Consider the following 14,327-nt stretch of genomic DNA (forward strand, 5'->3'; position numbering starts at 1 on the left):
CATCTCCAGTCAAGCTTATTGTCCAGGTGCAAACTGATGTATCTATACTCCATCACAACCTTTATTTCCTCTCCCATTATTTTAAATGCACTCAACTTGTTCCCATTTCTTCTGAGATCTACAATCATCTCCTTGTTTTGTTAACATTCAGGATCAGATGATCGTTTTCATGTTATGCAACAAAGCAGTTCACCAGCTCCCTGCACTCTGCAGTCGATATGGACAAGACGCTGAGTATTTCTACAGATGACAGGACTCTGGTACTGAAAGTCAGAGGTGTACAGAGGAAAAAGGAAGGCAGCGAGTACAGTCCAGTCTTTTAAACCATCTACAGTCCAGTCCCTCCTCTACTAGACTTCTTGATTAGACAGCTGACCCTTCAGTTTCAAACTGTGGTCTTGTCAGGTAGTTTTTGGATCCAGGTGATTGTTGATGCCTCCACTTGAGTCTTCTGGAGTTTCTCACAAAGTAAGAAAGGCTGAATTGTGTTAAATGCACTGGAGAAATCTACAAACATGATCTTCACTGTGCTGTTTGCCTCATCTAAATGACAGGGCATGTTGAAGCAGGTGTATGATGGCATCTTCCACTCCAATGCATGGAGTCCTGATAGCTGCTTAATTGTCTGCTCAGGTGAACCGACAGAAGTCCTCCAGGACCTTGATGATGAGGGATGCAAGAGAAACTGGTCTATGGTCATTAAGGACTGTTTGAGTTTTCTTTGGTACTGGAACAAGGCATTGCAAAGAATTTCCTCGTTAGCGCCCCCTTCAGTTCTAGAGGCCTCATTTTCATCAGTAGTAAGAGTCTGCTCTAAGTCTTTCAGTAAAGAGCATCAGTGCTGTTATTCTGGTCCAGTTTACTTTTCAGGTGAACACCCTGTCCTCCATCTGGGATTCCATGAGCTTCGGAGGGCAGTCTAGATAACCTGCCCAAGCTTCACACCCAAAACAGACAAACTAAACAGATAGACACAGAGGTTCTTAGAAATACACCAAACCTTAAAAAAATTATTTGATTAATTTTAAGCTGCACTTCAGTTTTTATCCCAGTCTAGAGGAACTGAGCCACACTGACAAAACCCTAAAGGTTATTCTGATCACAGTGCTGCAAATATTTACCTCAGCAAGTAGGAGAGGAAATCTAACACCAACGAGGAATCAGGGTTCTTCTTTATGCTGGCTCTCCACTGTTTGGGCCAATCCTAAAAGAACAAATTATTCCATTACATAAATAATTCATTGCTTCCAAACTGCAACTTTTTAAGAAGATACTATAAATTTAGCTTAAGATCCTATAGCCTGATAAATGCTAAAGATGGCTTCAAACTCAGCAGTATTCTGGTTTTGCAGCTACTAATAATTATAGTAAAATAAAAAAAAATTGTGTGGTGTGAATCAGAAACACTAACACATTGTCGCCTGCTGAGTTCAGTTTCTTCAATTAAAGCATTATGTGTGATAACTTAATTCTTTGGTACAAAGTAAACTGCCATAAGTTATGGGTTAGTTCTAGAAACTCATTAACATTACTTAGTTTAGGGGTAAATAATTGTTCTCATGGTCGAATTTGGGTGACTGATTTTTTTCCTTTATAAATGAGATAATTTGTAAACAACTGTTTATACTACTTCAGATTGTCTGATATGAAACATTTTGAGAGACAAAGGTCAAGGTAAGACGGTTAATGGTTATTCACATCACTTGATAAACCAGCCACCAGTAGAGATACACCAATCCAATTTTACCCAGTCTAATACCAATTCCTGGGCTGAGGTTATTGGCCGATACAAGATACCGATACCACTGTTGAATAAAGGATTTGTGTACCATGCCATGCGAGTTAGAGCATCAGGCTTAACATTTAAATTGTTAAAAAAAAAAAAAAAAAAAGGGGAAAAAAGTTAAATATAAATAACAGATAGATCATCACTAACTGCTTTGCTCTTCCTTATGACAAAACCAGTGTTTTGTAAACACAGCATTTAAGTGACCAGATTGCTGTAACTGTATTATTTTGAATGATATTAATAAAAACTTGAAACAAAAAGATTGGCATCATTCATCCAACTCCGCTAATTATTTAATATCGGAGCTGATATGGAGTCAGTGTATCGGAACAATGCACTTCTAGTAGAGCAAGATGAAACTGGTCAAATTTTCCATTTAATTTTTGGCAAAATCGGATAAAAAAAAAAAAAGAAAGATTAATGGGATTTGGTAGGAGGACAAAAAAATATTAAGGGCTTACAATTTTTTTAAAGTTTTTTTAATAAATCGATTAGCCCTAATATCTAGTCACCAGACAAAACATTAAATTGTTCTTTTATTCAATGAGTTAAAGAGGTCGACTGTAAAACACAAGAGGAAGCTAGAGAGCATCTTTAGCAACATTAAATCCAGATTTATGCTACTTTCAGACCGCAAGTGTAGGAAGAAGCAAAAAAAAAAGCGCCTGCTGCTTCAGTTTGATGCTTGTATATATAAAAAGGTCTGACACGCCTCAAGTGCATCTTTGACGCTCCTGAAGTGTGTCCAGTAAAGTGTGTACAGATGCGTCCGATGCTTCTGCTGCCCCTGTGTTCTATGGCAGAGAGCAGCTTTGCTATATTTGCTGTGATCAGTGGGTAAAAAGTAGTTTTAAGATGTTTTAAGTGAGAATTTCCACCTCAAAACTTTATCTGTGCAATCAGTTAAAGATTACGATCCAACCTTCAAATATTATTTCACTGTCGGACTAGCACGAAACCCCTGTACACCGGCAGTGCACTGTCACTGTAAATCCCGTTCAACAGCAGCCTCTGGCCTGGTTGCCTCTTGGGGGTTTTGAGCTACTGTTCAGGGTGGCTGGAAGGAGATGTTAGCATTTTTCATGTGCGTAATACAAACTGCAGGCACCAGAATAATAAAAGCAAACATATTTTGCCAGTAGGTTTTGGTTTTAGAGGCGTGATCATGGTGCTCTGCATCAGCAGTGCTGTGTCCGTCTCCCTGCCAGCCTCAGACCAGCTTCTCAGATTGGTTGATGTGGCGTGTCGAGCAGCAAAATTTAAATTTTTTAAACTCCAGCAGCTGCTGCTTGTGAAGCGCATCCAACACCTAACATGTTTAGGAGCTCATGAAGCTTTGCTTTGATGCGTCAAGATGCACTGCTCCTGCTGCTCAAAGTGTGTTGCAGGACTTTTTGATGCACACCAACCATTGAATTTGCATGTAAACCAGCTGCATCTGCTTTACAGCAGCGTGCGGTCTGAAAGTAGCATTACTCTGAGCAAGGCAAAACTTCACTGCCCACACATTATTCCAGTATGTTTATATTTAACTAATCAAATTTGTCCCCTGATCTTCACCATGTCAGATTTGCAGCCTTTGGGTCACTCACATGATCCTGCTCATATTCCAGTACATTAGCATAGAGAAGGCGCTGCTCCTGCTCGTCTGCAGTCATGGCTCCGGATGCAGCAAACCTCCTGTTAAGACAAACACACTGCAGGATTTAGATCAACTTTTATGCACAAACTCTCCATACTAAGGATTTTAATCACATTAAATGCAGAAGACTGGTCATGTTTTGTCACAGTGGAAATGTCAATTTCAATTATCTCCTTGGTTTAGAATGTCAATAAAAGCTTGGATATAAATTAATGCAGTAATGGGATTCATTAATATTCAGCTTTTAGTAAAAAAAAAGAAAAAAAAAAAAGAAAATAAGTTTGGGTGAAATAAACACAAAAACAAATAAGACATCAAGCTATGCTTTTGGTCTATTGACACTAAATATTTTTAAAACATGAAACTCCACAGATTAAACAGAGAGGTTTGCTTTATAAGTGCAGACGAAAACAAACAGATAACAGGGCTGATGTATTTTAGGGCGCCCTTTGGAGCCCAGACGGAGTACTCAATGATCTGAGCTTTCTGGACAGATTAAACCACGAGGCAGGGAATGTCAAAACATTGCAACTGATAACAGCTAGACAGATGCATGAGAACAGACTGGCAGCCAATCAGAGAATCCTTAAGCAAAGCTCTGCAGCTGGCCTATATAAGGACTCCAGAGGAACCACTTTACCAAGAGGTGAAGGAGACCTTCACTCTGCACTTCATTTATAGTTTTCATGAGTTTACCTGTTAGCTTCTTCTTGTAGCCGTAGCCTCCTTTCCTCCATCTTCCTCTGAAGCTGGTGTTAAAAGTTTAGGAAAAAAAAAAAACACTCTAAAGTGGTGAATATGATGTCAGATAACAGGAGAAGCAGACTAAGCAAAACCTCAGGATACACTCATACGGTTGGTTTAATCCACACCCTGACTAGTCAGAGATTCTCTTCTGGCCAACAGGCACCTGCTCCAGGTCAGACCTTTTCTCACCATCTAATGGTATCTAGATCTTTCTAATACGTACTTCTTAGCCAAGCCTGTTTACAAGCAGATTTTGATGTGAACAATATCCAAACACCAACAAGACACATTTGACTGTTAAGTTTTTCTTGAAAAAAAAAAAAAAAAAATCTGTAAAAATATCTAAATTTCTAAAATATTTTATATCTGAACATTTATAGATTTTACCAGGTTGTACATTCGGCCACAGACTGGCCATCAATCAATGGAAGCTCCCAAAAGGATACAGCATCCTGTCTGGCTTTGGCTATGATGATGTTCTCCATCATCTGTCGCTGCAGAGAAAGCGTCTGGATCAGAAAGATTAAGGAGACAAATATTTAAAGACTTTAAAAAGGTTCAGATTGTTGCTAAAAAACATCACCTTTCACATAAGGTTCACTTGTATATTTAAAACAAAAAACAGGAGTCATAGCAGGCATATTTCTATAAACCTTTATTAACATTAAAACTGACAAAAAAAATTGATAGTTTGGCAAACAGACATCCACATAAATACATTCTTCACAACATTAGTATAAAAAAGAAAACTAGTCTGTACAGTGCAGGATGGAAAACAAAGATCTGTCAACTTTGGAGGCTTAAAACAAAAATTCAGATAGAGGTCCAGTCTGCTGCCAGGTTTCAAATCAAAGAGTGAAAAACAAGATTAAGCAGTCCTTCAAAACGTAGATAACCTGGCCACAGTCCACAAAAAAATATTTCAAACACTTCAAAACTTCAAAAGCATTGGGTCCAGGTACAAAGCTACCGAGCAGCAGTGCTATGGTCTAATTCAATTAAAAGGCATACACAGTAACATGCCAACCCTGTAAAAATCATAATCACTGAAGTTTAAGAAAAGACAGGTCAAGGATAAAACAAATAAAGACTTAAACAGTGAGACAGAGAGGGTGGAACAGGACCCCAAATATTAAACAATTAGCCTTGACTGCATTCATCATAAGCTTTCCAAACAGTCATGACACAAGAACAAACCCCTCAGTCCCTCCTGTCAAATAACCAGGAAAATATTAATATTTTGCTCCTCCATCAGGAATGGGATCCTAAATACCAACAAGTTTGTATAATCCTGCAAATTTATAGAAGTTATCAAACCAACGGGCTGAGCGGAGTTTGGAGGAAGATAGAAGCTCACGACAGACAAGTTTCCCATCATTTTATTAGCAGCAACACCTGATTTTATAACCAAGTGCTCGGCTTACACAAGTTTCCACGTCTGGTTGCTCACTGGACTTGAACATATCAAGTCCTTCTTAAAAAATAAAACATGCAGAAGAATTTAATAGTGGAGTGCCCTGGAGAACTTCTGCAGCAGATCAAGTGTTAGGTCTGGAAATCCTTAAAAGCTCCTTAATATCTTTTGCATTCTTAATTCATTTCTATTATAAGCCCCCCTTCCCCCCCAAACATGGTAGGACAACAAAAGGCACATTTAAAGCATTTTTGTAGAAATGATCAAACTTCTCTTTAGTTTCATGGTCCAACCAGAACAGTTTTCAATTCAACCTTTAAAATCCAAACTGGATGATTGAGAAGTTTTCAACGAGTTGAAGCAAACAAAAAAAAGAAGAGATTACAAAATTAGCATATTTTAGCATCACAATAGAAGTCTCTTAAAGAGAAACATCTAATAGAAAAGTTGATCAATGCCAGCAATTAATTAACTTAAAGACAAACCAATAAAAGGCAATAAAAAAATCTTTATTATGAATATATATATATTTTTTTATTTCCAGTATTTTTCCAGCAATCGAACCACAAACTGAAGAGTAATTTGCCATCAAACTGCCTCCTTCCTTTACTCCTCTAATTTAAAAAGAGTTGATTCTAGAGGGAGAGAGACCAAACTAAAAGGCTGGAGATTCATCTGGACAAGGAGAGGCTGTGGATCAAAGATCTCCGGATGGAAACACTTTTCATGTTTCATGTGTTTGGGGGAGAAAACATACCTGTCCGCCTGGAGCTAAGCAGCTAACACCAGGTTAGCTTACACCACTTTACCTTTACAAACGCCTTCAGTTTCCTCCAATACGGCCGGAGCTCCACTTGCTGCCGAAACATTTTCCTTATCTAAATTGGAAATTAAAATTAATTTTAAAATTTCTAAGAAAGAAAAATAGAAAAAACCGGCAGAAATCTAAAAGGTGAGGTGGGGAGAAATTTGGCGGACCGGTTTTGGTAAACGGTCGGCTCACCATATTTTCTCTTCGGACGCTGAGAGCGTTTTTCAGTCATCAGACGAAGGAGGACTGGAGAAACTTCTGGTTTATCTGGAGCCCAGAGTCGCAGATAAAAACAGTGAGCCCGCCCTTTACTACTACAACTTTGATTATTTACACAGCTGACGCTGACACCGAACCGGAACAACTGATGAGTTTCAAAATAAAATACCGGAAGTAGTTCTGAGCGAGAAATCCATCTTGATGCACCCCAACAATTGAGGGTGTGTGGACCCCTGTGGAGGACCAATCCTGCCATAATTAAAAATAAATATAGAAATAAATGAATGCTCCAAAAATAAATAAGCATACAATTAATTGCCCCCAAAAATACAATAAACAAATAAATGTAGGTAGAAATTAAATTATACAGTGAAACATAAATATATATATATCTTTTTTAATTAGCTTATTTGTTTATTTGCCTTTGTAATAATTACCTTATTTATATATCCGTTATATTCTTCACCTTTAATTATTTATCAATTATTTCTTTAAGTATTTATTTATGTGCATGTAATAATATTTTTGTCTGGTTTATTCTTCCTTTGTATTTTTTTACTCTATTTATTTCTTCCATGCTATTTATTTCTGCCTGTTGTTTTTACATTTCTGTTTTTACATTATGCATTTCTGCCTCATTAGGCAAATGAGTAAGGGTGTGTCCTAGACGGTCAAGTTCTGCTCATTGGTTGGTTAGCAGCCACCGGCCACAGTCACAACAAACATGGCTACCTACCATGAAGTGATCAGTGAGCTGAGGCATAATTTAATTTCTACCTACATTTATTTGTTTATTGTATTTTTGGGGGCAATTAATTGTATGCTTATTTATGTTTGGAGCTTTTATTTATTTCTGTTTTTATTTTTAATTATGACAGGATTGGTCCTCCATAGCCTCAGACCAAGGAGGTCAGTCTAACCCAGGGGCCTCAGCAGACCCAATACTATAAAGGGGCACAATAGGGCACAAAAAAAAGAAATGCGAGTGCTTAAACCAGCGAACTACAATTTTTTTTGGCATCTATTTATTTAAAAAAAGCATGGGCACAGATGATTAATGCAAGCACGTGAGCAAAAATTTTATAGCACTTATTCATTATTATAAAGTGTCATAAATAAATTGTACAATCACACTGTTATTTTCTGCATCATTAAATATCTACCTAACCCAAACTGAATTGAATTGGTCCAATTGTGAACTTAACTGTATATCTCTGATCCACTACTGATGAAGGCACAATTTATCTTCGTTAAATATCAGTCAGCAAACATAAAACTGAAAACTTGAAATGTACAACTGTAAAAGGAAAAAACAAAAGAAACACCTCTTACATGTCTGTGTTTATCATTTCTATTTTGGTCCATCCTATGATGGTGATGATCCTTTGAGGTGTGTATATCATGGCCAGAAAGATGGAAGAGCTGGATGTTTTCTTTTTTAACAGTAAACGGTAGCATCTCCGCTTCATTTTTGCGAAGCTGTCGATCACTTGTGACTGGCTTAATTTGGAGAGTTCTCCTCTCTCAACTCCGCTTTCAGAGCGGAAAATTCATTCATTAAAAAAAATAAATAAAATCACTGTCCCAGGCAACCCAGGCACTGCAGATCCACAACGGGGAGTGCATGGGTGAAAAGGGTCTGCCGACGCCGATGGTTGTAACCTCTGGTTATTTAGGACTCAATAAAATATATTAAAGTTGTGTTTTACACTTACAAGGAAATTGTTTTGGTGATGAGTTGCTGCACACAGACTGGTAAACGTACAGTTGTCATAAATAAAAATGGAAAGTTGCACTGGACGATGGGGGAGGTTGGAGCTGTGCTCCTTCTAAAGTCTATGACAATCTCCATTATTTTTGGGGTGTTGAACTCCACACTGTTGTTGCTGCACCAGATGATCAATCTCCAAGCTGCAGGCAGACACATCCCTGTCAGAGATGAGTCCAATGCTGGTATCATCTGCAAACTTTAGGAGTTTGATGGAACAATCACTGAATATGCAGCTGGTTGATGTACAGCAAAAGAGACGACGGGAAAGAACACAGCCTAAAGGGGAACCAGTACTGATGGTTCTAGACTCATTTTCGCATCTTTATGTTGCATTTCTCTGTCAGGAAGTTTGTACAGCTTCTAAGCATCCTCCTCGCTAGTCTCTGTCCCCTATCCTAAATGCCTACTCGTTTTCCAACCGTAGCTGTCCGAATTTGGTTGTGAACTGGAGTTTATCATTGTGATAACTCCCCTTGGTGTGTGTTGGTTTACACCTGATGAAGAATGGCATATAATCTGTAAACTCATCCAGATTGTCAGTAGCAGTCCTGAAAACATTCATTGCAGTCTAAACGCGCCTGAAAATCCCTAACAACTTCACTTGTCCACTTCTTTGATGTTTTCACCACAGGCATACAGAGTTTTTTTTATTTTCAGACATCTCATAGGAAAGTGAAATGCTTTGCAGTAATGATAAAATACTCCAGATTAGGTAGGTTGTTCTTCTGCATCATTATGTTGGTGCAGCAGCTGTGGTTAATAAAAAAACGGATATCTCCGTCTTTGCCGGAGAATGTCGCTGTCTAGTCAGAGTCTGGTATGACTTCAGACAACCAGGTTTCCATAAAGCGTAGGGCAGAGATGAATAAAAGTCACAGACTTTTCCCACCAGTAGCTGCAGTTTTTCCAGGGTGTGCAAAATGGAGAGAAATATCGTAGACAGCGTTATGTGGAAACCCCTCCAGAAGAGATGCAAGACTCACAGCTGGTAATCACTCCAGCCTCGTAGCCAGTCAGCCTGCTCTCCGCACCTCTAATCTAATGCGGTCCTCCACTGGGGAATAAAAAAGGCACTTCTTCTTCTACAAAGTGCTGATGCGATTCTTTATCCAGTCCCCTAGATGGCGTCAGGTTCCATGTGTTGGGCTCATGCTCTGTCCTTCATCCTCCAGACTCACAGAATTTGGGTTTCCATCGGCACCGCCCCTTTGCTACGTTTTTTGATGCCACCTCATGACTATAGAGCAGTTATTCTAAGTAAAGCTATTCGGCTTTGTGACATTCACGATTTTCTGGTTTCAAAAAAGGTGATATCAACAAGCTAACTCAACTCTAAAATAAGTCAGCCCAGATTTCATTGTAAGCTTGAGGAATGGAAGGCAGAAATCCAAAATGGAATTAAAAAAAAGCATCAAAAGTCCACATTTTACACAAATGGAACTTAAAAAAAAAATAAAAAAAGAAATATGCTAAAAGAGGTAATGCTGCTTCTATACAGAAGAGCTATATTTGTATATATTTTATCTTTTTATTTTTATCTTTATTTTCATGTGTAGTTGGATGTGTATATATAAAACTGTAACTGGAGCGTGTAACAAAAGCAATTTCCCTCTGGGATTATTAAAGTAATTCTGATTCTGATTCTGCGTCACAATGAGGAGATTAAGCGTGGACCACTCAATGCATGAGTGGGATTTGATAGAGAATTGAAGTTACATTTGCAACATTTATTCAACATAAAAAAAAAAAAAATGTAATAAACTATACGTATATGTGTTAATGGCCATAAAATGTGAGTCTAGGTTTAACCCCAGCAGGAACATAGCAGTACCTTTTAAACCTTTACCAACTACACAACATTTGTTGGCTTTATTTGACAAATGCATTTATTATTATACAGAACCTTACATACAGCAGAAATGTATATTTTCTATGTATGGTACCTAAAGTTCCATGGACAATAGCTGTATGAGGTGTATTCACAAGAAGACATGTTAAAAACCTAAAAATAATAAAAAAGGGCTTAAAAGGCTTCTAATTATGCATGAAAACCCCAAAATATATGAATAGATATTGCTTAAAATGTATAATTTTATCCCAACCCTTTTACTGCCTTCCCTGATACCTGGAGTGAGGAAAACCGTGCAGCTGTGGTGGCAGGAGGTAACTGGGTGGATCAAATTTCTCCACAAATGTTTATGGAGCTTTCCTGTCTGCAAAGCTTTGCTGTAAATTATAATAGAACATAATCTAAGCTAAAATAGAATAAACTCCAGTCTAGGTTGAAACCCCCATGTTATGCACATCAGGTAGAGATACTCTCCTCTCTGCCAAAGGAGACTGATGATACTTAACAGAAACTATGATTGATCTGATGAGTATTAGCTGCTTGGTAACTATTTAATAATAAATCCCTAAGGCAAAGAAATAACTTGCTATCATTGGGTTTTACCAATCTGTGGATAAAATTTTATCGAGATAACTTTTTGACAAAAATGGTGATGCCCAGAAATATATGCATTAAAGTGCATTTAATCGCACAGAGCATATATGAGCATCTGCTCTCTAACATCTACATGCTACTGCAGTAAAAGACACCATTCCTAAAGTCTTTCTGATCTCCATTTAAATGGGCGACATACTGAGGATTACTTCCAGAAATCCTGCTAAAAAACAGCTGTTTCACTGAGTAACTTGGGGGATTATTTTCTGGCATAATGGCTAGCTGGCCTTATGAAACTGAAAATCCAGAATATGCAAAGATAGATCTATCTCCAAACTTACTCTGCATTCTGACTTATTCCACTTTCTGAAATGAGGCCCTGGTCTTGACTGATGTAGCCATTATTTGGCTAATTAGGTCCAATAGTTGTATAGAAGCATGTGGATAATATGTTGTCAAGTTATTAACTTTAAAAAGATGATCCACGTTGTTATAAAGGGTTAGGTTATAGTAGATCTGTCATAACTGGTAACTAAGCAGCTGGTTCTACTTCAACTCAGCTTATATTTTCTTCACAAACTCTGCAAACTTACCAAAGACGTCTTCTGGTAGACCTGACCAGGGGTGAGCCTTGCCACACGGGCCTCATAGCTGGCCCTCAGCTTCTGGTTTAAACGTGATGCTTCTTCAATTGGTGTCAGATCCCTACAAACCAGGCACAATTAGACAAACATCGATGTGATGGTGGACTTCAGCTGTTCAGTCTTTAAGAAAGAATAACTGAAGTTCAAATCTGAAGAACATATTAATAACACTGCTGTCAACATGCCAGGATCAGCCATAATCAGAATCAGAATCAGAAATACTTTAATAATCCCAGAGGGAAATTACTATGTAATTATATTGGCAATGTGAAAACATAAGTAAAAAGTACATTAGAAACACACAGATTAACAATCAGAAAAGCATCAGAAAAAACCCCCCAAAAAGCATAAACACGAGACAAAAGAAATGGGTCTAACTCTACATCAATGTTGACAAGTCTGGTTATCAATAAACTGTTGGTTTAGCCGCATCTTAAAGGTGTTATATTTGTTTTAATTCCTTATGACCATAAAGATGAGATGTAATTCAGTAGCAGCTCCAACAGAAAAAGCAGTTTGGCAGAATCCACTTTTCCTAAAGTGAATAGATGTTTAACACATTAGTGGTGAGGAGGAGATGATAAACCATGCATCATTTTATAGATAAGATAACAGTACACATTTGTTGTCTTATCCAGATTTTGTATAGTTTGTTTACTGATTGTGGGGAAATGCTGAACATTCTAGCAAACTGATCTACCAGTTGGACCTTCTCTATGAGGTTTCTACTCTCTATCTAAATAATCTGAACCACTTAAGAAGTTCTTAATGTTTTCAAGCTGAGGATGATTAATTCATCAACGACATCAAAAATCCAATGGATTCTTTTTACATATAGAGTCGGGGAATTTCATTGATTCATTGATATTAGTTTTGGCGCTACAATCTATCAACAAATGACCTTACTTTTTGCATGACTCCTCAGAGACCACAGCTTGCAATCTCTGGAAGACTTCAGGAGGAGGAAACGGGGAGAGCTCTCCGCCACCATCTGACAAAACTCGGCGGTGGCCGGACTTTGTGTAGCCGCCCACTTGGGGAGGTGCGTCCAAATGACTATCAGTAGCTGTGACATGGACAGACAGCAGAACAATAAAAAAAAATAAATAAATAAAAAAGAGAGGTTAATTTAACTGGATTTTCTGTAGGAAGGTTAAAAAGAGCAGAGTGGTTATAAAATAGATGCCTCTAATTGGATGAAAAGCTCCTCACCAGTGTTTACAGATGTAGGACCAGCCTCTGTCTGAAAAGGCTCTAATTGGCCGGCTGACGCACAGCAGGTGGAGGTGGAAGGGTCAGGAGGCTCAGAGCGCTTCGCTAAGAACGACTTGGCTCGCTCCAGACACTGCTCAGCCAGCCTCAACATCCGCTCCACCTCTACAGCAACCATCTCGTTCTTCTCTGGAAGATGGAAACACAATGAGAGCGGATCCAGTTAGCCTCTGGAACAGTATTAATACAGCTGCATAGCAGTACCTCAAAATATCATTGAAAAGGGTGAATTATTTTAGTAATTCTAGTTTAAAAAAAGCAATCGGATGTTTTAAAAATGTGTTTGTCACAGAATGGAATGTAGCTGATTTTTATTTTCATCTGGTTTCCAGCTTAATAACAAAACAAAATGCCTCTGAAAGTTACATTATTCCAGCAAATGAATAAAACAATTCAATTCAAAAAATACTTTATTAATCCCAAAAAGAAATTACATGTAGAAACCCATGGACTTAAAAACAAGTTTCTATGAATGTTAATAGTTGTAGGCAGGATGTCGTAATGATCTTTTATTGTGATCTGTTTAGCACCAGATCTGGAGAAGCTTTGACTGAAGACACTGTGTTGTTGTTTTTACAGTCTTCTGATGAGGACTCTCACTAAATATTCTGCATTTTATGAAGAATCTGAAGGATTGTTACATAGAAATATGGAGCTAAACTCCTCTGCTGGTTCGGTTCGGTTCTACTGGACACCATGCATCTAGGCTGGGGCTTGGATTCATGTATTAACAAAGGGTAGGACAGAGGAGATCCGACTCTGGTTCTTCCCAGGTCGCTTCATTTGCATAACCCTGATGGTTCCTGAGAGTTCCCGAGGATGTTGCATTCTAATATTTTTAGTTCCTGGTTCACACTTGTGTCCACTAGGTGGCACATTTGGATCCAGTTTCTGTATGGGTGTAAAAATCCAGATTTAGTTAGAAATGTTCTCAGACAGCATCTCCTCGTTGCAGCATGTTGCATTAGGGTGCAGAATGTCTCTGTAAACAGTCTGATACTCCAGAGTCATTTCTAGACTGCAAGATATGATGAAAGGTGCATCTTTTTGACCGCACTGTTAAAACCCCTTTAAATCAAGAGATCAGTAAAAATATATTTTTTAGAGAAGGTAAAGAGTTAAGGGCAATTTTTGCATTATAACTTCGAATTTGATTTTGGATTTTTCATTTTCAATATCACTGAATAAATCAAAAAGATAAATATACTTTCAAAAGCCGTGTTTTGTTCCCTCACTCTTAAAAACAAGTAAGGGAACATAAGATCCTGAACTGAGAAAGTGTGCCTTCCAGAAATCTGTGCAGATTAAAAGGGAAAAATACTCACTAGCAAACAACATTGGTGCCCAGCATGGAAAGTTTTGTTCTACATTTGTTTACCTGAAACATATCAAATGTTCTATTTTGTATGCAACAAAATGAGTGAGGCTCACCTTCTTCCAAAAGAGCATGTGATATATAGTTGATGGTCCGCAGGTACTCATAGTACGCCTCCTGTAGAGAAACAACAGTCAGTTAAAAATTCAACATGTATAAATATACACACACGTATATATATATATATATATATATATATA

General features: G+C 37.9%; 1 protein-coding gene across 2 annotated transcripts in view; it reads right to left on the bottom strand.

Annotated features, from left to right (window-relative positions):
* The window catches only part of vps9d1 (VPS9 domain containing 1), a 38,109-nt gene that overhangs the window by 21,747 nt on the left and 2,035 nt on the right, over window positions 1–14,327 (bottom strand). Inside the window, exons 2-9 of one of the 2 annotated variants that reach the window (XM_015400653.1) lie at window positions 14,184–14,244; window positions 12,693–12,881; window positions 12,387–12,546; window positions 11,430–11,541; window positions 4,625–4,672; window positions 4,128–4,180; window positions 3,382–3,469; window positions 1,122–1,204 (exon numbers count right to left, since the gene is read on the bottom strand). In XM_015400653.1, the coding sequence (XP_015256139.1) occupies window positions 1,122–1,204; window positions 3,382–3,469; window positions 4,128–4,180; window positions 4,625–4,672; window positions 11,430–11,541; window positions 12,387–12,546; window positions 12,693–12,881; window positions 14,184–14,244 (794 nt within the window). Of the gene's footprint in view, window positions 1–1,121; window positions 1,205–3,381; window positions 3,470–4,127; window positions 4,181–4,624; window positions 4,688–11,429; window positions 11,542–12,386; window positions 12,547–12,692; window positions 12,882–14,183; window positions 14,245–14,327 lie in introns of both variants that reach the window. The other variant, XM_015400651.1, reaches the window with a different exon arrangement.

The sequence above is a fragment of the Cyprinodon variegatus genome, unplaced genomic scaffold, assembly GCF_000732505.1.
Source record: "Cyprinodon variegatus isolate N-32 unplaced genomic scaffold, C_variegatus-1.0 Scaffold1128, whole genome shotgun sequence".
Taxonomy (NCBI): domain Eukaryota; kingdom Metazoa; phylum Chordata; class Actinopteri; order Cyprinodontiformes; family Cyprinodontidae; genus Cyprinodon; species Cyprinodon variegatus.